The 25,605-nt window shown below is 40.1% G+C and overlaps 1 protein-coding gene across 7 annotated transcripts in view; it reads right to left on the reverse strand.

The window, feature by feature from the left end:
• Positions 1–25,605, reverse strand: part of ERC2 (ELKS/RAB6-interacting/CAST family member 2) — a 907,827-nt gene that overhangs the window by 731,318 nt on the left and 150,904 nt on the right. For all 7 annotated transcript variants that reach the window (XR_015552235.1, XM_087431197.1, XM_087431195.1 and 4 more), the window contains exon 3: positions 14,579–14,995. Coding sequence is in view for 6 of the 7 variants with exons in the window: in XM_087431197.1 (XP_087287323.1) it covers positions 14,579–14,995 (417 nt within the window). In the remaining variant the exon portion in view is untranslated. The remainder of the gene's footprint in view (positions 1–14,578; positions 14,996–25,605) is intronic.

Here is a 25,605-nt window from a genome sequence, read left to right on the forward strand (position 1 = left end):
AAACACCACCCCCAATCCCTCCCTTTGATTTCTTTTCTGAGACTTGGCTCATTCCCAGCCCTACCTTTTCTGAGAGGGAAGGAGTGAGGGAGGGGGAAGTCAGAGGCAGCTTCTCTTTCTCCCCACCCCCTTTCTCTCTCTCTGTCTCTCTCTCTCTCTCTCTCTCTCTCTCTCACACACACACACACACACACACACACACACATACCACTTCTGTTTCTTTTCAGGATCAAACCCCCTCCTCCCCTCAGCACATCTGTTTCCTAGTTCTATTCCCTGCTGTCAGTCTTTAGGTCAAGAAGTATCATGATCTGGGCTCACCCTTCCTCAGTAAACAGAGTTCCAAGCAGGTGGGGCTGGGAATTACTGTATTTGCCACAGCCACAGGCTAACCAACAGAAGGATGTGTCAATCACTCTACACCAGTAGTTCACAACCTCAGTGATTTTACCCCCCAGGGGATGTTTTGCAACGTCTGGAGGCATTTTTGGTTGTCACAACTGGGGAAAGGGGAAAGGTACTAGAGGCCCAGGATGCTGCTAAATATCCTACAACGTATAGGACAGCCCCCACAACAAAGAATTATCCTGCCCTAAAAGTCAATAGTGCTAAGATTGAGAAACCCTGGGCTATACCAAAGAAGCAAAATGTACAGCATAAGGAATATAGTCAATAATATTGTAATAACCTTGTATGGTGACAGATGGTAACTAGACTTAGCATGACCATCATTTGGTAATGTATAAAAATATCAAATCACTATGTTGTACACCTGAAACTAATATAATATTGTATGTCAGTTATACTTAAATAAAATAAAATAAAAATATTCAAATGGCTGGCAATCCAGCCCACATGTCACCAGAAGAGATGTGACTGCCTTAGGGGCTGAAGGAAGGGCAGAGGGTAGTAAGGGGATTTCTCAGTTGTCATCCTGATCAGGTCCTGGCTTTACCTGATTAAGAATACTTTCCATAGGAAAATCTAGTAATTCTATGGCTTACCAACAATTAGTGTGTGTAAATACTTTTTAACATGACTTGTATATACACAGTTTCTTTTTTAGGCCAGTTCCTTCAAAGCAGCCACAGATTTGTGTGTGTGTGTGTGTGTGTGTGTGTGTGGGGGAGGAAGATCAGCCCTGAGCTAACATCTATTGCTAATCCTCCTCCTTTTTCTTTTTCCCCCAAAGCCCCAGTAGATAGTTGTATGTCAAAGTTGCACATCCTTCTAGTTGCTGTACGTGGGACGCGGCCTCAGCATGGCCAGACAAGCGGTGCGTCGGTGCGCGCCCGGGATCCAAAACCGGGCCGCCAGTAGCGGAGCGCGTGCACTTAACCGCTAAGCCATGGGGGCGGCCCCAGCCACAGATTTTTAAAGCACTAATTGTGTAGGCCTAAAAAGTGTTAACAAACAAAAGTGTTTAAAAAAAAAAAGAAGGAAGACGAGTTGGCAGCCTATGTTTTAATTAGGTCAGGAATTCCTAATTCTTTTGCAGTTTTAATGGCAATCTCCATTTCTCTAGTTCTTTATAGGTTAGTGAATTCTTCACACACAGTCCCTTTGTAACCCTCGCAGGTTACTTTCCCAACACCCATCGCTCCTGAAAGAGCCGCAGACTTTTGTGATAACTGGCAATACCCACTGTGCTGCGACTCTGGAGATTAAAATCGCCAGCCTAATAATTGTATAAGAAAAATGGGCAGAAAGAACAGAAAAAAAATATTGTGTTATCATTTAAAAAAAAACTCAAAAGCTATACATAAAGGTAGTAAGATTTGATACTCTAAATATAATTAATTGCACATATGCTTTTTACCAAACATCTTGATTCAAAAACTATTTACTTATCATCTAAATCAGGAGTCGCCACACCTTTTCGTAAAGGGCCAAGTAGTAAATATTTTAGGCTTTGAGAACCATGAGGCAAAACAGAGGATATTATACAGGTACTTACATAACCATTTCAAATGTAACCATTTAAAAGGTAAAAACCACTCTTAGCTCCAGGCCATAAAAAAATAGGTGGTGGGCCACATTTGTCCCATGGGCTATAGTTTGTCAACTCTTGATCTAAGTGAGTAGTAAGTCTTTATAATTTTTACTCTAAAGTCTCATTCATCTTTCTTTCTTTTCCTTTTTCTACAAACTACCTATATATAATTATATCTTTCCCTTATTAAGGAGGATTTAATTCATCCTTTACATAAGTTACAACTGCTATAGGCCACTCGAAGGAATCACCCAGCAACTATTCATATTGCCCTATTTAACACTATACCCAAATATTTAAGACACCCTTCAACCTATATGCCAAACTGGAAACATAAAGAAAGTCACTCCTTTCACATCCAAGCCAGGGCGGGTGTGAAAGTAGATTTTACTTTACCTAATATTTTAGCCAACAAGAAGAGCAATGAAATGGGGCACTTGTCAGGAAGTTATAAACATAATTTTAAGGTCTCACAACTGACATAGAAAGAAACCCAAAACACCCAACAAAGACTAGATAAGAAGTAAAGTGGGTTTGGGGAGGCAAAGCATTTCTTTTAGGCAATGAGGTAATGATGAAGTAAAAAAAAATGAAAAAAGGCTAACTTTGAACAGATGAAATGGAGAAGGTCCAACTTTAAGTGCCTCCCATTTTTCCTTATTCTCTGTTCACAAAAATTCATCTACTCCCTAGGAATTTATGGAGGGCCTAAATGTGCAGTACCATTCTTTGTATTTTAAGCAAGTACTTTCATTTTTATGAGCCACAAATGGACTGAGGAGACTTAGCCCTGATGCTGCCTTCTACATGGCACTGTTTAACCTTTCCACTGCTCGGTGACCTCACAGATTTACAGTCCCACATTCAACAGCCCCTGATAAGATGTGGCAAGAAAACAACAAAAAAAATCAGATCCTTTTGCATTTTTTCCTTTTTTGCATTTACAGACAAAATAACCCTGAGCAAGAAGTCAGAACACCAGAATTCTACTCTCTGGTCTACTCAGGGATTTCAGGTTGAAATCCCTGGCAGTATCAAAAAGTGTTTAGGAACAGGTGCCTGGAACTAGTAGGCCCAAATTTGAATCCCAGATCCATCACTACTTGCTCTGAGAACCTGGCCCAGACACATCAGCCCTCTGGACCTAGGCCTCCTCATCTGAGAGACAGGAAACCAACACCCACCCCAGAGTATTGTTGGAGAATTAAATCGCCCTACTCAGAAAATAAAAAGCACAGGCTGATGTGCATGAGAGCCTAGTAAATGTTACTTGTCATCACTTCTTAATTTCTTTGAACCTCAGTTTCCTCACAGGGTTACCAGGAACATCAGAGGAAATTATTAAAATGGAATGTGTTCTATAAACCATAAAGCCTCCTCCACATGGAAGGTATTACCTAATGTTCCCACCCAAGACAGGCAGGACCTTAGTATAGCTGAGCTGTCTCAACTTCCCATTGCTGCAACTTGTGGAACACACTGGAGTACCTATGCTTGGAGTACTTTCTCACCACTGAGGTTTTATTTGCAGTGCACTGTTTTAGCAAACGATGATGATGATAAATTAGGTCAGCTGCCAAAAGAATATTTTTCAAAAAGCAGTCACACCCAAGGTAGAGCAGGAGGACAGGGCAATGAGGACAGTAATCAGAGTCTCTCCCAGCATAACATCCTGACATCCTCCCCCCACCCTTCCCTGGTGCCTCCCCCCACCCCCCTATCCTGCCACTCTCTTTTCTCAGCAGGTTCCAAATGCCTTGTGCCTAATGGTTCCCTGGGGCTCCACTAGTCTCTGTTACTGTAAAAAGCAACCAATTACACTCATTAAAATCAATATGGGGTAAAATCTGAACCATTTCAAATTAGCACGCAGTATTCAAACTTTAAAGAATGTATTAGAATTTAAAGATAAGGCAAAAAAATCCTCAACAAAATACTAGCAAATCGCATACAACAATACGTTAAAAAGATTATACACCATGATCAAGTGGGATTTATTCCAGGTATGCAGGGATGGTTTAACATTTGCAAATCAATCAACGTAATACACCACATTAATAAAATGAAGAACAAAAATCACATGATCATCTCAATAGATGCAGAGAAAGCATTTGACAAGATACAGCATCCATTTATGATAAAAACTCTGAAGAAAATGGGTATAGAAGGAAAGTACCTCAACATAATAAACACCATATATGAGAAACCCACAGCTAATATCATCCTCAATGGTGAAAAACTGAAAGCTATCCCTCTAAGAACAGGAACCAGACAAGGATGCCCACTGTCACCACTCCTATTTAACATAGTACTGGAAGTCCTAGCCAGAGCAATCAGGCAAGAGAAAGAAATAAAAGGGATCCAAATTGGAAAAGAAGAAGTGAAACTGTCACTATTTGCAGATGACATGATTTTATATATAGAAAACCCTAAAGAATCCACCAGAAAACTTTTAGAAGTAATAAACGAATATGGTAAAGTTGCAGGATACAAAATCAACATACAAAAATCAGTTGCATTTCTGTACACTAACAACGAAGTAGAAGAAAGAGAAATTAAGAATACCATCCCATTTACAATTGCAACAAAAAGAATAAAATACCTAGGAATAAACTTAACCAAAGAGGTGAAAGATCTGTACACTGAAAACTATAAAACATTTCTGAAAGAAACTGAAGAAGACACAAAGAAATGGAAAGATATTCCGTGCTCTTGGATTGGAAGAATTAACATAGTTAAGATGTCCATACTTCCTAAAGCCATCTATAGATTCAATGCAATCCCTATCAAAGTTCCAACAACATTTTTCACAGAAATAGAACAAAGAATCCTAAAATTTATATGGAACAACAAAAGACCCCGAATAGCTCAAGGAATCCTGAGAAAAAAGAACAAAGCTGGAGGTATCACACTCCCTGATTTCAAAATATACTACAAAGCTATAGTAACCAAAACAGCATGGTACTGGCACAAAAACAGACACACAGATCAATGGAATAGAATCGAAAGCCCAGAAATAAACCCAATCTTTGACAAAATCTTTGACAAAAGAGCCAAGAACATACAATGGGGAAAAGAAAGTCTCTTCAACAAATGGTGTTGGGAAAACTGGATAGCCACATGCAAAAAAATGAAAGTAGACCCTTACCTTACACCATACACAAAAATTAACTCCAAATGGATTAAAGACTTGAATGTAAGACCTGAAACTATGAAACTTATAGAAGAAAACATAGGCTGTACGCTCTTCGACATCGGTCTTAGCAACATCTTTTCAAACACCACATCTGACCGGGCAAGAGAAACAATAGAAAAAATAAACAAATGGGACTACATCAAACTAAAAAGCTTCTGCACAGCAAAGGAAACCATCAACAAAACAAAAAGACAACCTAACAATTTGGAGAAGATATTTGCAAACCATACATCTGATAAGGGCTTAATCTCCAAAATATATAAAGAACTCATGCATCTCAACAACAACAAAACTACCAACCCAATTAAAAAGTGGGCAAAAGACCTGAACAGACATTTCTCCAAAGAAGATATACAGATGGCCAACAGACACATGAAAAGATGTTCAAAATCACTAACTATCAGGGAAATGCAAATCAAAACTACAATGAGATATCACCTCACGCCCGTCAGAATGGCTATCATTAACAAGACAGGAAACAACATGTGTTGGAGAGGATGTAGAGAGAAGGGAACTCTCATACACTGTTAGTGGGAGTGCAAACTGGTGCAGCCACTATGGAAAACAGTATGGAGATTCCTCAAAAAAGCAAGGATAGAACTACCATATGATCCAGCTATTCCACTGTTGGGTATTTATCTAAAGAACTTGAAAACACCAATTTGCAAAGGTACATGCACCCCTGTGTTCATTGCAGCGTTATTCACAATAGCCAAGACTTGGAAGCAACCTAAGTGCCCATCAAGGGACGAATGGATAAAGAAGCTGTGGTATATATACACAATGGAATACTACTCAGCCATAAGAAACGATGAAATCCAGCCGTTTGTGACAACGTGGATGGACATTGAGGATATAATGCAAAGTGAAATAAGTCAGAGGGAGAAGGTCAAATACCGTATGATTTCCTTCATTAAGTAGTAGATAATAACAACAATAAACAAACACATAGGGACAGAGATTGGATTGGTGGTTACCAGAGGGGAAGGGGGGAGGGAGGAGGGTGAAAGGGATAATTCGGTACATGTGTGTGGTGATGAGTTGTAATTAGTATTTTGGTGGTGAACACGATGTAATCTATGCAGAAATAGAAGTACAATGATGTACACCTGAAATTTTTACAATGTTATAAAGCAATGTTACTGCAATAAACAAAAAATTTAAAAAAAAAAAATAAATAAAATAAAATACAATTCTTTCCTTCAAGAGGCTTACAATCTGGTAGAGAGATAAAACAAGGGCCCAGATAACTAGAACAAGAGATTGAGTGTGCAATTAAAGGTTGAAAAAAAAAAAATAAAGATAAGGCAAATGATGCTAAACTGAAATTAATACATTCCCTACGTCATCAGAAATGTGAGGGTAAAAGTTATGAAATCCTGCTTTTGGATGTGTTGTTAATCAGGGTCCAAAGACAGGGCTTTTCTGTAAAGATACTTCATTGGCATCCATCCTGCACGGAGTACCTGAAGAAAATGGAACTCAGTGAGAACAAAGGGAATCTGTATCAAGTTGGCATCAGTCAATGAAAATTCCATGTAATCTCAAAAGATATATCATATTCAACACTAAATGCTTATTCAGAAAAGAGGCATGAAGGAGAAGTATGCAGTTGCTAGAGTCTTCTCTTAAGTAATAGTAGGAGTAAGTGACAAGGCAGCCTTTAAAATGATCACACAAACTGGGAGCTTGGTGCTCACAAATGATCAGGTGTGTGTGGAAACAACAAGAAAAAACATGACCAAGAGTCAGAAATGCCTTATGCACTTGAGCAGAACTTTACAATCATTTCCTCAGCCATATTCTCAACCTTGGACAGCTTCACCAGCATTTCATCAAACTCAACACATCCAAAGTCTTTCCTCAACTCCAGCCTCTCTTGCTGACGACACTCGCCCGCCCACTGTCCCACCATCTGCCTACACCCAGGCCCACAGCAGTTGTCTTCTCCTCGCAGCTCCCAGCACTCAGTTCTCAAGTTGTCAAGGTCCTGCCTGCAGGGGGAGATGTTCTTTCCCTTCAACTTCTGTGGCCACCACCCAAATTCAAACTCGTGGTCACCTGAACAACCACAGTATCCTTCTAACTTATCTCCATGCCTTTAGTCTCTTCCCATCCAATCCACTATAGATTAACACTAACAATCTTTTCTGATGATGCCATTTTCCAGGGCAAATTCCTTCAAAGGCCGCCCAGAGCCTACTAAGTAAAGGCCAATCCCCTGTATCACATGCTCAGAGCCCTCAGTGACCTCACCTCAGACCACCTGTTCAGCTTTATTTCCTTTCCTTCCTGACAGGTGGAGTTTTAGCTGCTCCAAACTTACTGTGCCCCCAAACCCACCACTGTTCCTACCTCTAAGGCTCAGCTCAGCCATCTCTTTTCTAATCGTACTTCTCCACCATACGTGTGTGCTGAAATTCTTCCTGCCTTTGAAAACCAGATCTATACGGATGAAGCCAGTCGTCAGCTCTCCTACCTCTAAGCTGCTTAGCATTTAAGTACCCTTCGAGGTCCTCTTGGTGCACCACCCCAAGAAGTGGTAGCATGAGGTGGTGACGAGTGTAGACTCTAGAACCAGACTTCTCAGGTTCTGATCTTGGCTCCAGCATTTGCTGTGTGTGACTAGGGACAATAACTTACCTCTTTGTGCTTTGGTTTCCTTATCTGCGTAATGGGGATGATGACAACAGTATTTACTTAGTACAGCACAGAAGAGGCCCAGATAAGTTTGGGCTATTTCTCTTACTGCTCACCTGAATCCCTGAACAAGCTCACAAACTTGTCAAGGGCACTCCCACAGCATCCTGCATACAGATGTCCAACATGTGCCCAATGATGTCCAACACATTTTGAAAAAAATGAAAGAAAATTTCCAGTTAAGATTACCCTCAAGCTCCTGCTGTACTCCCAACACAGAGCAAGATAGAGAAAACATAAAAGAACATGGCACTTGTACAATCATTATCAACCTAATATTGGCAAAATAAACCACAGAGCAATTCTCACGATATTTTTAAACTATTTTTTCACTCTTTCAGATATTTATTGAGCACCTGCAGGCAATATTTGAGGCCTGGGAATATCGATGGAATGTACTGATCAGGTAAGAAACTTACTTCATTAAAATGTGGTCACTTGTATTTGGGAATATTTTCTGTGATAAGCTTTGTTGGTAGAAATAGAATGTAATGATTCTGTAGAGTCAGAATTAGAAATGCCTGCATCAGCAAAGTCATGGCTCAGCCAGCAGAACTGGAGACAAGTGTGTGTTAAAGAGAATGAGGCCATATGGTTTTGAGTGGGGGGGGGACTAGGGTGGAGCTTAGAATTTTGGCCAAAGATTATATAGTGGAGGTTTGAGCAATCAGTAAAAGGTTTATGAGCTCAAGAACTTCTAGGTCACAGACGTTGTCTTGGTGGATCTCCCATTAGCTTGGGGACAACCTAGATAAATAAACAAGGAGACCAAGAATTCATGTTGTCTTGCCCTCCTCCCCCTCCCCCTCAGCATGGAGGGAAGCCCAGGCCCAGTCTCCTGGGGGCTTTACTTGTCCTGGGTTAGTAGCAACTGTGGTCCCAATGACTTGAGTGCTCTTCTTCCCTTGCTACCCCAAGAAAGGCAAGCTGCCCAAAGGGATTAGCATAGGAGATCAACAGACGTGGCAGCAGAACATATATACCTTCCCTTCGAACGTCTTACAGTGCAATGAGTACAAAGATTCCTGACTCTCTTCTAAGCACCAGCCAAGAAAATATTAAGGATCCTGGCATATAAACCTACTTTTCTTTAATGAGATCAGTAGTATTTGATACTACTTGATTACTAAAATCTTTGCATGGAGCAATATGTTCTCTGCAGAAAAAGCTAGAGAACAAGGTAAACTATTACCACATCAAACAATGTCTTATCAAATCAACCTGCATCCAAAAGCATCAGACGACACTAGTGAGTAATGCTGCGTTTCAGCCAACACTTCGGATCCCATTAGCATGTCAGTTGTAGTTCTTGGGCAATGGTTTTGGTCTTCCAAATAAGTTGAGATCATAATCTTTTTGTTGTTGTTTCCTGCCAGGCAAAGAAGTGGTTTCACCCTCAGCCTTTTCCAGACCACCGAAAGACAACGAGACACTAAAGCAACCCCACCCTCCCTACATGCAGCTCCTGCCAACTCGAAATCTCCTGAAACAATAGACTAAACAAGGCCAGTCTTCCAAGAGATGGGGGGGCTTAGATGAGGTCCAACACCTCTGCCTGAGAATGAATCATAAAACCACTAGCACTCTATTCCCCAGCATTACGCCATCTAGCCCCAACCGGGTCGAACCGTGCAAAATGAAAAAGAAATCAGGAACACACTGAACTTAAAACCTCAAGTACATTTTAAATCCTGTTTTAGATTCATTTAAATTAACAGAGGCCAGGCAACTTCTTTATTCAAGCTGGGTTATTCTTACTAGTTTAATACTAAAAGCAGTCAGCCACATTTTTCCACTAAAAAATAAAAAATTTCCCTGACAGAAGAACATTCTAAAACTCAGTAGAGAATATGAAAACAGCTATAATAAACTTTGCCTTCTAGAATAACTAACAGAGGAAATTACCCAGGCCATGGGAAACAACTCTTTGTATATTATTTCATATTTTGCAGGTCACAAATTAAAAGCACAATTTTTATTTTCTAGCATAGCATTTTTTCAAAGTGTTTTACAAAGGACACCAGTGCAACAAGAGAAAAGCAAGTTAAATAAGTTTGAGAAGCTCTGCCTTCCCTAGTCCACTTCTTTGAAATGACAGATGCACATTTGCATATTAAAGAGTCTGAGGAGTCCTACAGTAAACTCTATGGAATCCAGCATTTTCCCAAGTTTATTTGGCCCTGCAGCCTTTTTTCTGTCATAACACATATCAACATCCCACAAAACAGCTGTTCTGCAGAGCACTCTTTGGGAAAGATTCTTCTAGAAAAGGGATATAATGAAATGGCTTAACAGCTGAGACTCTGGAGTCAGCCTGATGCGAATACCAGTTTCACCACTTGTTAGCTGTGGGACATTGGGTAAGCTTCTTAACGTCACTTGTCCCTCAGTTCCCCCAGGGTAAAATGGGCAACATAACAGCACCTACCTCCTACGTGTGGATCTTTCCATATGCCTGGAACAGTCTTCTGAAAGCCTCACATGGCTGGTTCCTTTTTGTCATTCAGGTCTCAGTTCACAATGTCACCCCCTCCATGAGGCCTTCCCTACCCACCCAATATGAAGTTGGCCCCATTCTGGTCATGAGTTCTTCATCCTCTTCTTTTCTTCATGATACTCCTCTGTTTAACTATTAAATTGTTATCTGTCTCACCCCAATAGAATACAAGCACCATGATGTCAAACTTTATCAGTTATCACTGCTCTATCCCAAAACAGATTGTCAATAAGTATTCATTGAATAGATGGATGAATGAATCAATGAAGTGGTTGTGAGAATTAAATACGAATTAATGTAAAGCACTCTTCATGGTACCTGACGTATAAGCATCTATCCAGATGCTATTATGAAAACTTTCGATGAATGATGAGTGGTTAACGCACTCATAATCATAATTCTTGCACTATTTAACTTTCCTCTCCTTACTGTATTGTGGGTAAACATCTAATGGCATTTATTCAGAAGTGTGTTGGTCAATAGGCTTTCAGGGATGGAGTGGAGGGGGCTGATTAGGCCCTGAGAGTAGCATTTGCCGATTTCCATGGTGTAAATATTCCTATCATGACCAATTTTAAGCTATCAATGGTTTAAAAGCAGGCTCACAAAATTCCTGAAAATGTAACAAATGGCTTTCACAAGCTAGTACAATCCTTCTCTTGGGAAAGGTCCTTTTAGGCCTCCAAGTCTTATTTGTTGAGTTCAAATTTAAAATGAGATTTTTATATAGAGACACATTTTCCTCCTTCTCCCTTCTTGATGAGCCAAGATAAGGGCTATCCACTGACTTTGGTTGGATGCTCAAGGAAACTAGTTGGATGTGTTGGGCTGCATCTTCTGTACCACTCTCTGTGGGCTCTTTGACTGATGTTTAAGCTCTAAACATGATCTATATCCATGCCAGACCATTGCAAGGGCCAACTAGTCTCATAAAACACAAACTGAATTGTGTTTAGATTCATTTAAATGGAGGCATCCAAGCAATAAAATCAAGGCACCATCTATTAAGTGCTACCAGTGAGCAGAATCTAATAACAGAATAAGACTGACTCTACCCTGACCACAAGATCCCAACGTGGAGTCAATGCTGCAGCTGGAGGATTCTCTGGCATCACAGCCTTGCTGCACATGCAACATGATCCCTTGGCCCCCAAAATAAAACAGCAGGTTTTTTCAACTATAGCAATATACCAACCTTAGTTTTTTTGTTGTTGTTGTTAAAGATTTTATTTATTTATTTTTCCCCCCAAAGCCCCAGTAGATAGTTGTATGTCGTAGCTGCACATCCTTCTAGTTGCTGCATGTGGGACGTGGCCTCAGCATGGCCGGACAAGCGGTGCATCAGTGCACGCCCGGGATCCGAACCCGGGCCGCCAACAGCGGAGCGCACGCACTCAACCACTAAGCCACGGGGCCGGCCCCCCAACCATAGTTTTGAGATAAGGCAACCAAAATTTCAAAATCTACAGTCACTCTACATGCAAATGATAACATGCTGTCTTGACATGAGTACAGCCATGTTTGGCCACTCCATTGACCTACAGCCACCAGCACAAAAAGAAATACAAAGCTGCTTTCTGTGTGGTGGGAACTGGCCTTTTCCCGGGAACTGGCCTTTCTCCCACGGAGAGAGTTGCAAGTTGTAACATTTCAAGGCTCTTGGAGCGTCATAGCCCGGAATGGACTGGCCATCTGTGCCGGGCTGAGACGATAACCAAAGAGAACCATGCACGTACACAATTACTGGGCTGGGACGTTAGCCAGGGGGCTCAGTGCACGTACGCCACTGATAACCATTTGTGCATGGAAACACTAAATGCTTGCTCTGCAAACTCTGTAGTTGCTTACTCTGAAAATTACTGATGGTATAAAAACTGCTGGAAACTGAGCCCTAGTGAGAGTTCCACCTGTGGAAGGGACACCTTGCCCAGGACGTGTGATCCTTGCCCAGCCGCGTCGATTGACAGAGCTCTCCCGGCAGTGGGGCGTGGATGTTGTGAGTAACTGATTTGATGTGAAGTAATTGATTTGATATGAAGTAATTGATTTGATGTGTTCTCTTTTCGGTTAACCTGGTGTTTCTCTTTCTGGTTGATTTGTGTCATTTCTCTTCAGCCGATGTGGGTCTTTTCCCTTTCCAGTCGGGCTGATGTTTTTTCCCTCTTAATATTTGACCTATTTGGATCTGTTTGCAGACTGTCACCTTTACTATCCTCTATATAATAAAATATACCTTCAGTCCATTTGTTTGGAGTGGAAAGTGTCTTTTACGTCTCCGATCGAATCCCCGAACCTCTCATAACACATGCCAGTAATTACTACTTCTCTTCTGTAAACTAAATGGAAAGTCTATGGAGTAAGGCAGGAAGAGATTAGTTTCTGCCCCACTGTATTAGCGATCTATTGCTGTATAACAATTACCTCAAAATTCAGCAGCTTAAAACAACACACATTTATTATCTCTCAGTTTCTGTGGATCAGGAATCCAGCCACAGCTTAGCTGGGTCCTCTGCTTCACAGTCTTTCACAAAGGCATAATCAAGGTGCCAGCCCAGGGCCTGTCATCTCATCTGAAGTTTCAACTGGGGAATGATTCACTTCCAAGCTCACTAAGTTGTTGTTGGCAGTTTTCAGTTCTTTGTGGCTGTTTGAATGAGGGTCTCAGTTCCTCACTGGGTGTTGCCTAGAGGCTGCCCTCCGTTCCTTAACACATGGGCCTCTCCCACATGGCAGCTTGCTTCATCAAAGCATGGAAGTTGAGATGGCAATAGAGTCTGCTAACAAGATGGAAATAACAGTCTTATGTAACGTAATTATGGAAGTGACATTGGCATCCCATTTCCTTTGCCATATTCTATTGTTTAGAAGCAAGTCACTAGGTTCAGCCTATGCTCAAGGGGAAGGGATTACACAAGAGTATGAATTCCAAGAGGTAGGGATCATTGGGGCCCTCTTGGAAGTCTGCCCACCACATTCACCCTCTTGGAATACAGATGGGAAGACCAGGCCCAACAAAACATTTTTTTAAGCATCTTAACATGAAACCAAGCCATGTGTTTTCCCAAGCATGTTGCTAACATCTCATGAAAACAAAACAAGGGAGAATAAGCACGGAGGACATTAAGTCTGAAGACACAAAAGCCTGTTCAAATGGTCTAAGCAAACACAACCAACATCGAGGGGGAGCGTCTGTATTAGCAAGTCCCAGCATGAAAGCCATGTTTTCTGAACAATCAAACAAGTGACTCACAAGAAGGGCTGCCCATCTGAACAGATATATAATGCCAAGAAATCTAGTTTGGTCTGGAAACAAACAACCTTTGGAATTTTTACTTGCTGCTGTGGAATATTTTGAAAATATACTCATTGCCATTTTATTGCTTCCTATTTTCTGTGAGACCTGTGTCTCCCATAGCATTTTGCCTACATGGTACTTTTGAGATCCATACCCACCACAGTGGCAAGGAACTGCTGTAAAAATTTCAAACCTTGGCTGTCACCCACATTTTTTCTAAGCTCTGTCCAACCACATATTCTCAGATATATGAGCATCTCAACATTCAATGGTGGTGGCAGGACAGAGAGGCTGCCTCTGAGGGACTTTGAATGATTTAATCCAGTAGGGACAAAATGCACACTCAGAAAACCTGGAACACTCTGTCCTAGACTAACGTAAATGCAGACAAAGATTATCTTAAAACGAAACGTTCAAAATTGGTCTGCACATTTTACCATTCTTTCCAGAAATATCCATATTATTTACTTACTACAAATTTTGCCCCCAATTCAGCTATAAAAATATTTAGATTCATTGTTTTCCTAATCATCTATTGGTTTTGCTCCTTTAGAGAGATGATATTTGATAAAAACCTAAAACTTAAACAGTACTGTACTTAAAAGACCCTTAAACAATGGCCATCTGTGGGAAAGCACCTTAGAGTTGACATGTACTACAAACACTTGGATCCTGAATACATGTTGAATAACAAAGGAACATATGTGTGGTGAGCAGAGAAAAAAAACTAATGCAAAATTCTGGTTTAAAGGTGATAAGCAGACAGGAAGGTTATAAAACAGATGACAAAGGGAATTTTGTTAAGGCTGTAGATAACTTCGAACCTGTGAAAATAACTTGATAACATGTTTTAACTTGTAAAATATGGCTTTGAGGAAATAGAGTGAATGTCCTTACCTCTCTAAGATGTATGTTTTCCTTCTCTTTCTGGTCTAAAATCACTTCTAAGTGGCTGACTTGAGACTCAGCCTCTGCCATGCGCCGCGTCCGTTCATTGTCATCCTCAAGACTTTTGGATGGCAAACCCTTACTTTGCAACATCTCGAGAAGCTTTTTAATTGACTCATCTCGGGCATTGAGGGTCTGCTTCTGTGTTTCAATTCTCAGCTCCATTTCCTCCAAGGTCTTCCTCAATAGGAACAGCTCCTTAGCCTGTCTGTCATGCTCAGCTTGGAGTCGCCGAAAGTTCTCCTCTGTCAGCTCAATAGTGAAGTGCTCAGCTCCTCGGTTGCCACTCTCTTGCTGCAGGAGGTGGTTGAGGTCTCTCTGGGTTCGCAGCTCATCCTGAAGGGCCTGGATTGTCAACTGCAGGTGCTGCGATGAGAAAGACAGAGCAGGAGAGGAGAAAGAAGGGGGAAAAGTTATTGGAAATGCCAAGCGCTATCTGCTGTTACCACACTATGAGGATGGAATGTTGATCATGAGGTCCAGAGGGCCGGCCCTGAAGTCCTCCAGGGTGACTTCAGAAGCATAGGACAGCACACGAAGAGGGGGAAATTAATTCAATGATGCTTTCTGAATGTCTTAGAAGAGAAATGTACACATACACAGAAACAGTATATTAGTGTAAGTCACAAGGGAAATTATACATCTACGGAGTATTAATTTAGGAAGTGGAAAGGGTTAGAGGGAAACTTTCACAAACACACCTTCTTTACGCCCACAATGCTCCAGACTCAGTATTCCTTGTTTCCTAAGGTATTCTTTATTATACTATCCATTATTTTCTGTGATAAATGCATGTCCATTTAAAAATGAAAATAATAGCATTCACTACATGTAGACACAAACGAGGACTTTATTTTTACAAATAAAGCTGTGAACAGGTTTAGTAAACAGGATTACTGCATCTGCAAGCAAAAGGGAACAAACACAGACGGAGACAGACACACTCAAACACACGGGGAGGTGAGGCTGTGCAGAGCAAAACAAACACGCTGCAAAGAGTGGACAAACCTTGGTTCTTCTGGCATCCAGCAACTGAACAGCATGGGAAATGAAAAAAAAATGAAGCAAAAAATCAACACAAAGAAAAGTCCAGTGCAAGCAAAGGATATCTAACAGAAAGAACTTAATCAACATAAAGTACCCTCACAGAGTAAAAAAAGAAAAACACTTTCTTATCACAGCAAAGACCCATAAGCCACATAGCATCTATAGCACTGATGCTTGATAAATGTGGTTTAAAAATAAATAAATAAATAACATGAGGTTTATTCTACCTTTTGTTTTCCTAAATCTCACTGACCCGGTGAGTCTTGGGGATATTACCAGGGAGGAAAGCACAACACTCCAAAAGTACCTACATATTATTCCAGGTCACCATTTGAACCAAAATCAGAATGAAGGCACCAGTGAAACAAAATCGTTACCAGTGTGAGAAAAGAGACTTTTACATGAAGATAGTTGCTGAATTCAGCAACACCTTCCCCACAGGGGGAACCCCCAGGCTGGTGAGACCAGGCAGCCATAAGTCCTAGGAACAAACCAGGAGGCTTCCAAAACACAGTTCCTCATTCATTCACCAAACACATACTCCCGCTTGCAGACCGGACACAATGCTAAGCACAGGAATCAAGATGGACACAAAGCACAGCTCCTGCTCACAGGGAACTCACGGTATTGGAAGGCACGGATAATACCACGTCTAAGTTATATCAATATCGAAGCAGGACACATTTCGAAATCTTTCTGAATTCCTAGAGCTGACAGAGGTGTTGAGAGCTTTCTGAGTGTGACCTATACCCAGAAACTAGCACTGAGTGATGCATCGTCTCCATTCAACTCTTTATGGGTGTCCATTTCATCTTTCCATTTAGGAATGTCAACTGAGAAATTCCTAGCGCACAGGGAACAAGTACTCTCTTTGTCATCCATGTGCCACAGTGCTTCACAGGGTACTGACTGCAGAGTAAGCAACCAGTATGTATTTAATGACGGTGATTATGATCTTTTTTAAATGTAATTCACCCCTCTAAAGTGTAAATTCAGTGATTTTTAGTACATTCACAAAGTTGTGCAACCATCAACACAATAAATTTTAGGACACTTCCATCATCCTAAAAATAAATCTTGTACCCTTTAGCCATCACTCCCCATCTCCCTCCCTATCCCTAGGCCATGGAAACCACTAATTTACTTTCTGTCTCTATGGATTTGCCTATTCTGGACATTTCATATCAATGAAATCATGCAATTAGTGGTTTCTTTCACCTAGCCTCTTTTCAAGGTTCATCCATGTTGTAGCTATATCAGTATTTCATTCATTTTATAGATGAATATTACTTCATTATAGGGACATACCACATTGTATTTATCCATTCATTAGTTGATTCATACACAAATATTCATAGCAGCATTATTCATAGTAGCTAAAAAGTGGAAACAACTTATATGTCAATCAACTGATGAATGAGTAAATAAAATGCGGTATATTCATACAATGGAATATTATTTAGCCATACAAAGCAATGAAGTACTGATAATACACTGCGACATGGATGAAACTTGAAAGCATTATGCCATGTGAAAGAAGGCAGTCACAAATGATCACACATTATATGATTCCATTGATATGAAATTTCCAGAATAAGCAAATCCACAGGCAGAAAATAAACTGGTGAGTGCGAAGGGAATTCAGGGTGGGGGCAGGAATGGACCCCAACAAAACGTATGGGGTTTCTTTTTGGGGTGATGAAAATGTTCTGGAATTAGATACAATAGTGGTGTTGATTGCACAACTTTGTGAATATACTAAAAACCAATGAATTTTATATGTTAGATAATTGAAATGTATGGTACATAAATTATATCTCAATAAAGCTGTAAAAAAAACATGAGGTGGGATTACAAGGTAATATGACCTTTCTCCACCAGCCAGCCCCATCCCTAAACCACATCAAAACAAAGCCCAGAGGAGTATCGACAGACTTCAGTCCAGCGACGTGGCTGCTGCCAAGCTTCTTGGGAGCAGAGCATACAACTGTCTTCAAGTCATTTAAATATTCTTGATGATGGCAAATCTTTGTCCTTTGAAAGTGGCTTGGATTTCTGAGATCATCCAAGTTTATTTAGAGACAAACATGATGCATTAGGATGATCAGACTGGAAATCATCTTTTCCGAGAATGACCAAAAATAAGATTGGTTTTCTTATGCAGTTCATGGATTGCCCAGAAGAGAATTCCAAAGAGAAACTGCCAAAGTGCTTTGAGCAGAGAAGCAACACTGTCTGTAAGGGGGCTACTCCTTTGGACGGGCAAGTTGCCTATCACCCTAATCCTTTGTTTCCATACTTGTAAAATGGGAATAATCATAATGCGTATCTCATAGGGTTCCTGTGAGGAATAACTAAGATAATGCATCAAGTTCCAGGTTTAAGAGCAACGAGAGGGAGGAAGTCTGGTAGAAACGAAGGAAAGAAAGTAGCAAAAAAGAAAGAGAGGGAGAGAGGACTGAAGGGAAAATTGGTCCATTTATCCATTCAATATACATTTATTCAGTATCTCCCTCATACTCATGAAATATCAAAAAAGAAAAGAAAAGAAAACAAATGGTCCATGCCCACAGTCCATGTGGACAAGTAAACTGATAGTATCAATACTATATTACGGGGGTTACTACAGAAGTCATAGCCAGGTGGCTGGAAATTCAGAGAGAATGTAACCCAGGCTAGAGACATGTGGGAAAACACCTCACACCAAGAGTCACCCCTGAGCTGCATCTTGAAGAGCAAATGAGAATCAGTCGCGTAAAGAATGATAGAAAGAAAAGAGAGAGTATAAAAGCCCAGAGGCAAACACAGATCAGAACTATTAAGGAACAGTAATATCAAAAATCTGGATAGTGCTTACCACATGCCACACACAGTTATAAGCTTTTTTAATCCTCACAACCACCATGTTAGATTATGATCTATGTTTAAGGGATAAGAAAATGGAGATGCAAAGTGGTTAAGCAACCTGCTCCAAGTCACACAGCTAGGTAAGCGGCACAAGACAGGTGTTCATCCAGGCCATCTGACCCCAACACTCCTGTTCAAACTACTACACCATCTAGCTTCTGAATTGACACAAATACTTCAGCATGGCTGGAAAAAAGAATGGGGGGGCAGGGGTGGTGAGAGCAGACAGGCAGGCAATTATGACAGTTACAGCAATTCTCAAAATTAAAAATTAGCCATCCTAACCAGGTTGTTCTTCATTCAGAGATTGTCATGATGGATGCTCCCAGGTTGCACATTTATTAAGAAGGAAAATCTATTTTCCAGGTAGCCATGACTTCAGCATGACCAAACACAATCTGATAATCAACCTAAAACTTAGCATCCAAAAATTTCTCAAATCTATGTGTCATTTAGTTTTCATTCTCTTTTAAGACATTTAAAAATAAGCAGGAATCTCCTTGTTCCTAAAAAGGGATTCTTGAGCAAAATGCTTGTACCTTATAGAGCCTTGATCATCTTTCTGCCTCATATACTTCGGGACAGGGAGGAATTTTAAGCAATCTCTCTCTCTCCTCATTGTTACACTTTTAAGAGCTTCAATTCAATCAAGTTTCAAAAATCATTTATCACATATCCACCTCTAGTTAGAAATTTAACATAGACAATTTCAATTTTAAAGTATAGTAACAGCACCTTAAAAATTATTTTATTGACGTCATATTGGCTTATAACACTGTGTAAATTTCAGGTGTACATTATTACATTTCGTTTTGTGTACACTTCATCATGTTCACCACCAATAGTCTAGTTCTTATCTGTCACCAAACATATGTGCCCCTTTACCTCTTTTACCCTCCCCTCACCCCCTTCCCCTCTGGTAATCACCAATCTGTCCTCCTTATCTATGTGTTTGTTTGAATAACAGCACTTTTAATAAATAATCCACTGAAAATAATATCCTCTTTGTGTCTCAGTTTCCTCATTTGTAAAAGGGAGAGAGTAATAATTCCTACCACATAGGGTCATTGTGAGGATTAAACAAGTTAGTACACATAAAGCTCTAGAAAGTACCAAGCACAGAGTAACCACTTATATCAGTCAGGATAGGCTAGGATATGCTGCTGTGACAACAGCAACAAAAACCCACATTCTGAAAGACATAACCACCTGACATGCTGATTCCATGCTGACACAGAATCAGAACTCCTAGAGCTCAAAGAGATCATAAAGATTAGCTTGTTAACTTCATTTTACAAATGAGAAAAACAGATCCACACAGGTTAAATGACAAGCCCAAGAGCAAACACACACTGCCAAAGCCAGAATCTTGATTTCTGGGATTGTGGACTCCATCTTGGTATGATTCCAATAACCCTAAGAGCAGTCAAAAAGAGGGTGGGCTCTCCACTTTGACAACTTAGGAAATGGCAGTGGTATCTCTTACAGGGAGGATGAGAGAGAACCTAAATCATTTCACTTCCATATCACCGGGTCCCACTCAATAGTTAAACAGCATGGGACACTCCAAGGACAATTTACTAAGACCTCCTGTCTAAGTCCTTGGAATTAGACTGTGTAGCTATTAGAAGACAAGCTCAACAAAAACTAGCTCTAAAAGATCAGGATATAGCACAAGTGAAATCTCTAGCAAAGACAAAGCACCTTCTCTAAAGGTCAAAAGGTAAGAAAAACGAGGCACAGTTTTCAACTCCCCCCTCCCCAGATTATTCAGTTCCTTCAAATTGAATCACCTCCCCCTTCCCAACCATGAAAACACATTTCTTTTAAGGCAGTCACCCAAACCCCACTGGATCAATAATGAAAAGCATGCATTTCAGCATGTTACCAACTTTAGGTACCTACAAACCAGCAACCTGTAAGGCTGCATTCTAGGGCCATCTCTCTGGAATCTCCTGTGATCTCAACTTCCCAAAGCCTCAATCACTTCTTCTGTGGCTTCCATTCCACTGCACATCAGGAGAGAGAAGCCTTTCCAATGTCCACCTGCCTGGGGATAGGACATCACCAGGTGATGTGACTTTGTGCCTAGGTTACAGTCAAACTGCTGTCAACTTAGTACTTACAGCACAGGTGGAACAGGTGGCAAAACAGCTAATTCCCTTCGAGTACAAAAGTGAGTCTGTGGTTGGATAAGTATTCAGAAATGTTTTTACTCCCCACCCTGAGTCTGGGATCATTCTCCAGTTGTCCTCAAAGAATTTAAGCTCAAAAGACAAACTCCCTTCTCCACAGCCTGCCACTGAGGACACCATGGAGGGAAGCAAAGCAAGTGTGACAATGGGCCTCCAGACTATTCTTTACAGCCACTCTACTAGGAGTGCAAATAGAGTGCATCATATTTATCCTAATATGTGGCCTTTAACCCAGTTCTTTTTCACCTTTTTACCCCCACATTTAATTGCATACTTTGAACTCTACTCTGTATAGTAAAGACTAGCTTCATGGTCTGTCCGTTCAACATAGATAAATAGAATGGGAACTAAAAAGATTAGTCTGTCCAATCGAGTCCAAGTCTCAGACAATAAAGGAAGTCATAATGACTTCTGTTTCAGGTGTTACGGTCCACTACATTTTTTGATAGGCCCTCCCAGTACACAACAGCTAGATAAGAGCAAATATATCTTTCAAAGCATTGCTATGCTTATAAGAAAGTAAGGGAAATCTCCAAGAAAGAGAGAGAGAGATAAAGATTGAGAGAGAGAAAGTGAGGTTCTCAAGGGCAGGCTCTGGGCCAAATTTGCATGATATCCCCAAATCTAGCACAAATAGGTACTTAATAACAAATAGTGAATGAAACATGGACAGAAGGATGAGAGGACCAGAATGGAAACTGTCTCACCAGATGGTCAGCACAGGGCAACAATGTGAGGGAGAACAAGTTTCCATTCCTCTTTGCTTTGCTGTAGCTAGGTTGTGGTAGGGGAAGGGGGGAATGCAGGGGCCGGGGTTGGGGGGGGGGGTGTCCTTGACCTCAGATTACCCTGTCCTGTTCTCTCCCCCAAAACTCAAAATGACTCACGTCCACCAGCTCACTTGTCTGACAATACTGCTCTGAAGCTGCCAGCACTATGTCCACTTCACAAGAGGATAAATTGGGCTGGCTTAAGGGATTTGACTGCAATCACATCATTAGCAAATACGGGCCAGTGTCTAAAATTGAGGTTTCCTTCAGCCAATTCTAAAGTCTCCTGTGCTCTAAAAATACTATAAAACTTCATTTTGCGCAACTCTTATAAGCTCCCATAGTCACTTAATTTTGAAAAAAGGAGAACAATGAAAATATAAGAAACTAAGCCATACCAGAGTTTATATGGAAAAGAGGGAAAAATATACTTTGCCTTAGCCAACGTTTGGAGAGAGACTTCCAATAGCTACTAGAGTCAGAATCTAATCCAGATTTCAGAATGTCTAAAACACAAAAAGGTAAATACAATGAAAATATAATTATATATGTATCGTGTGCATGGAACACACAATTATTTAAATAGGGACTAGCCAGATGTTTAGAATCTACTATGTCTTATCCCCAAACATGGAAAATATGAGTTCCTGGCAGATTTGAAAAAATTTGTGACCTTAAGCTCTTTTCCACACTATAGGGAAAAAACAAAAAATGATAAAGTTTTGTACTATAAAGCAGTTTAGGGTTTCATTACTATGAAAACCGTCTCTGAGCTCTATAAAAATATGAATTGGCTTATACCCAAAAGTCTTGAACTTTTTTTTAATAAATCCATACTCCTTCTCAAGCAAGGGCTTAACATAACTCTTTCAAAGAAAACAGAATCTCTTTGCAGACAACTTGGCCTGCTCTACTTCTCCTGTGACTTTATTTTCCTATTTATCATTTTCCAGTTTGTCTCTAATCAAATTTTAAGGGCAGCTTCTCTGATCCCTTTTTCCATAATCCCATGTGCAGGATGTATAGCACTCCTCGTGGCTCCAAACCTTCCACAGGCCATGTCATGTGTGTGAAAAGACAAACAGCAGCCGGCTAAAAGCATGTGGCCCTAGTGTGCTATGGAAGAGTTGCTCTGCTGAGACAGGTATAAAAAATTAACATGTAGAACTATAGTCCCACGTTTTCTCTTTTAGGGTAGAAGAAGCACACATAGCTAATAGAGAATATTGATAGGTGATTTTTACAAGCACCAAAGCACCAAGATCCTGGGATCCTCATACAGATGTGCTGCCAGTGATAACTGCAGAACTCACTTTGGTTGAAAATATGTGACATTTTGCCAAGATTCATAACACTAAGAACAGTGTACATGGGAAAGCCCTCTTGGCAGTTGCTCTTGTAAGCAAGGAGGAGTTCTGGTTTTCATTACAGACCAATACTATAAGGTGGCATAGTACTGGAATATTGTACTGAGCTGAGAGTTAAGAACTTAAGTTCTAATTCCAGCTTTGCTACTAACCAATTATATGATCCGGGGAAAATCCCTAAACTTCTCTGGGCTTCCAAGAATGGTGATGATGAGCTGGGTTTTGAATCCTAGATCTACCTATGACAGCCTGTGTTACCTTGGACAAATTACTTAAGTACTTTGAGCATCAAATTATTCATCCATAAACAGGAAATAACAATCGTAACTAACTTATGGGGTTTGCACAAAGACCGTATATAAGATGCTCATCGAGTCAGTGAACAAGTTCCCATTAAGCACGGAACACAGGGCTTGACACACAATGAGTGCTCAATAGATGTTCACTGTTATTTACTGTTGAGACAGTGGTGGTGGCTAAACGCCCAGAATTAAAATTTCTCTCCTTCCTCCTCCCATTGGGCAGGGAAAAGAAATGAGCGTAATGAACATAAATTTTTTATCATAAAATAAACGCAACAGAGGCCGGTCCAGTGGCATAGTGGTTAAGTTTGTGCACTCCCATTTGGGGGCCCAGGGTTCGCGGGTTTGGATCCCGGGTGCGGACCGACGTGCTGCTTGTCAAGCCATGCTGTGGCGGTGTCCCATATAAAGCAGAGGAAGATGGGCACAGATGTTAGCCCAGGGCCAAGCTTCCTCAGCAAAAAAAGGAGGATCAGCAACGGATGTTAGCTCAGGGCTAATCTTCCTCACAAAAATAAATAAATAGATAGATAGATAGATAGATAGATAGATAGATAGATAGATAGATAGATAAATGCAACAGTGGGAAACAAAACGCTAAGCACTTCGGCATTTTTTAAATAAGAGAAAACAGAAAACAGTTGTATTAAGACCAACTCAAGATGGATAAAACTGATTTCCCATTAACCGGTCTATAAATAACTCTACAAGGGACTCTTGGGAATACCAACCGTTTCTGTTTTGAAGGTCAGGGTTCTTTCCCTACTATTGGCCAGTAATATATAAGCAACTAAAGAACAGTGGCATCCCCTGCTGTTGGCACTGCCCAATCTGTTACAGGTGAAAAAAAAAATACAAATTTAAGAAATACTGATTTTTCAAAATGTATTTAGAGAAGCAATCCAAAACATGTCATAGAAACGATGGTTAAAATTGGAACTTTTCCATTTTTAATAGTCACAGCCACACACAGTTGTTAGAGGACAGCTCTTTCATTTTAATTGCTTAGCAAATCTTTAGCATACAATACTTCTTAAAATCTTTATTGCAATTTCCTTCCCTGTCACCTCCTCTTCACCCTCCAACATGTTCACTTAATAAAATTGCTAACCATCTAAGTATTTTTAAAACAGGTAAGAGGTTTTACCTAAATTAACATCATTTCAAATAGCTGAATGGCAGGCATTGAACTACCAATTTTTCCGTACTCTGAGCTACATAGTGTCCTCAGCCAAACTCTAGTCCTTGCTATTGAAAGTTTTCATGAGAAGAGATTTTTCCTAAGTACTCTTATGCTCCTCGCTGCTTCTTGAGTCACTTCATCCCTGTAAAGGGGGGTTTAACTGACCTCCACGATACTCAGAGTGTGGTCCTTGGACCAGCAGCATCAGTATCAGCTGGGATCTCGCAAAAAAGGTGGAATCTCAGGTCCCACCTCAGAATTGCAGAATCAGAACCTGCATTTTAACAAGAACACCAGGTAACCTGTAGGCACATAAAGGTTTTAGAAGCACTTCACTAGACTTCAAAAAAAGTTTCAGCCTTACTACTGCTTTAAGAAATGATTATTTGGTAATATAAAGGTGGGGAAGGAAAACATCATGAAAATAGTACTGTCGTATAGTCCTAAAAAGCACACTGAAAAGTCAGTTTGTATTATTAATAAAATCTGAGTAAACTATGAGTAGAGCCTCTCAATACAAGACACTATCAGATAAAGTAGATGGAAAGAGTCATTCATTCATTCTTTCACCTTCATTCAACCCTTACTGAGCTATGTGGTATTTGACAGAAATATATACTAAGTTTCCTCTCCAAGTCAAAAAAGAAATTCTGCCAGGTTAAATATAATTAAATAAATAAACTTTATTTTTATATAAATAATATATATTTTATTGCAGATATAAAATATATGATTATATATTATTATATATGTTGTTTATTTTTAAGGGATACATAATATCTGAATTTTAATTCTGTACTGTTATTTATTGTTATTATTTAAAGGAACAATCCAAGGGAACTTTTCAAGAGTCAACTAGGCTTTACATTCAACTGTTTTATTCATTTTTACTTTTAAATAGCATTTCCGTATGTATGCCGGTGCTCTCGGTGGAATTTTAAGTGACCAGAAAAACCATGAGGAGTTTGAGATGAATCTTTTTCAAATTATAACTTGAACAATGTATAGGGAAAATGTGAATATGCTGGTTCCTAAGTAGTGTAATCACTCAAATTCTCTAAGTTTTTCCATTTTATTACTGAACTAGAATCAAAGGCCTGTACCTTCATTTCTTTCTCTGGTGTGAAGGTGAGATACCTACCACTGTATCCACATAATGCCTATGGTCTTTGATATTTCATCTATATATATAAAGAAAATATATA

The sequence above is a fragment of the Ceratotherium simum genome, chromosome 5 (genome assembly GCF_057802395.1).
Source record: "Ceratotherium simum simum isolate JZ-2026a chromosome 5, ASM5780239v1, whole genome shotgun sequence".
NCBI classification, from domain to species: domain Eukaryota; kingdom Metazoa; phylum Chordata; class Mammalia; order Perissodactyla; family Rhinocerotidae; genus Ceratotherium; species Ceratotherium simum.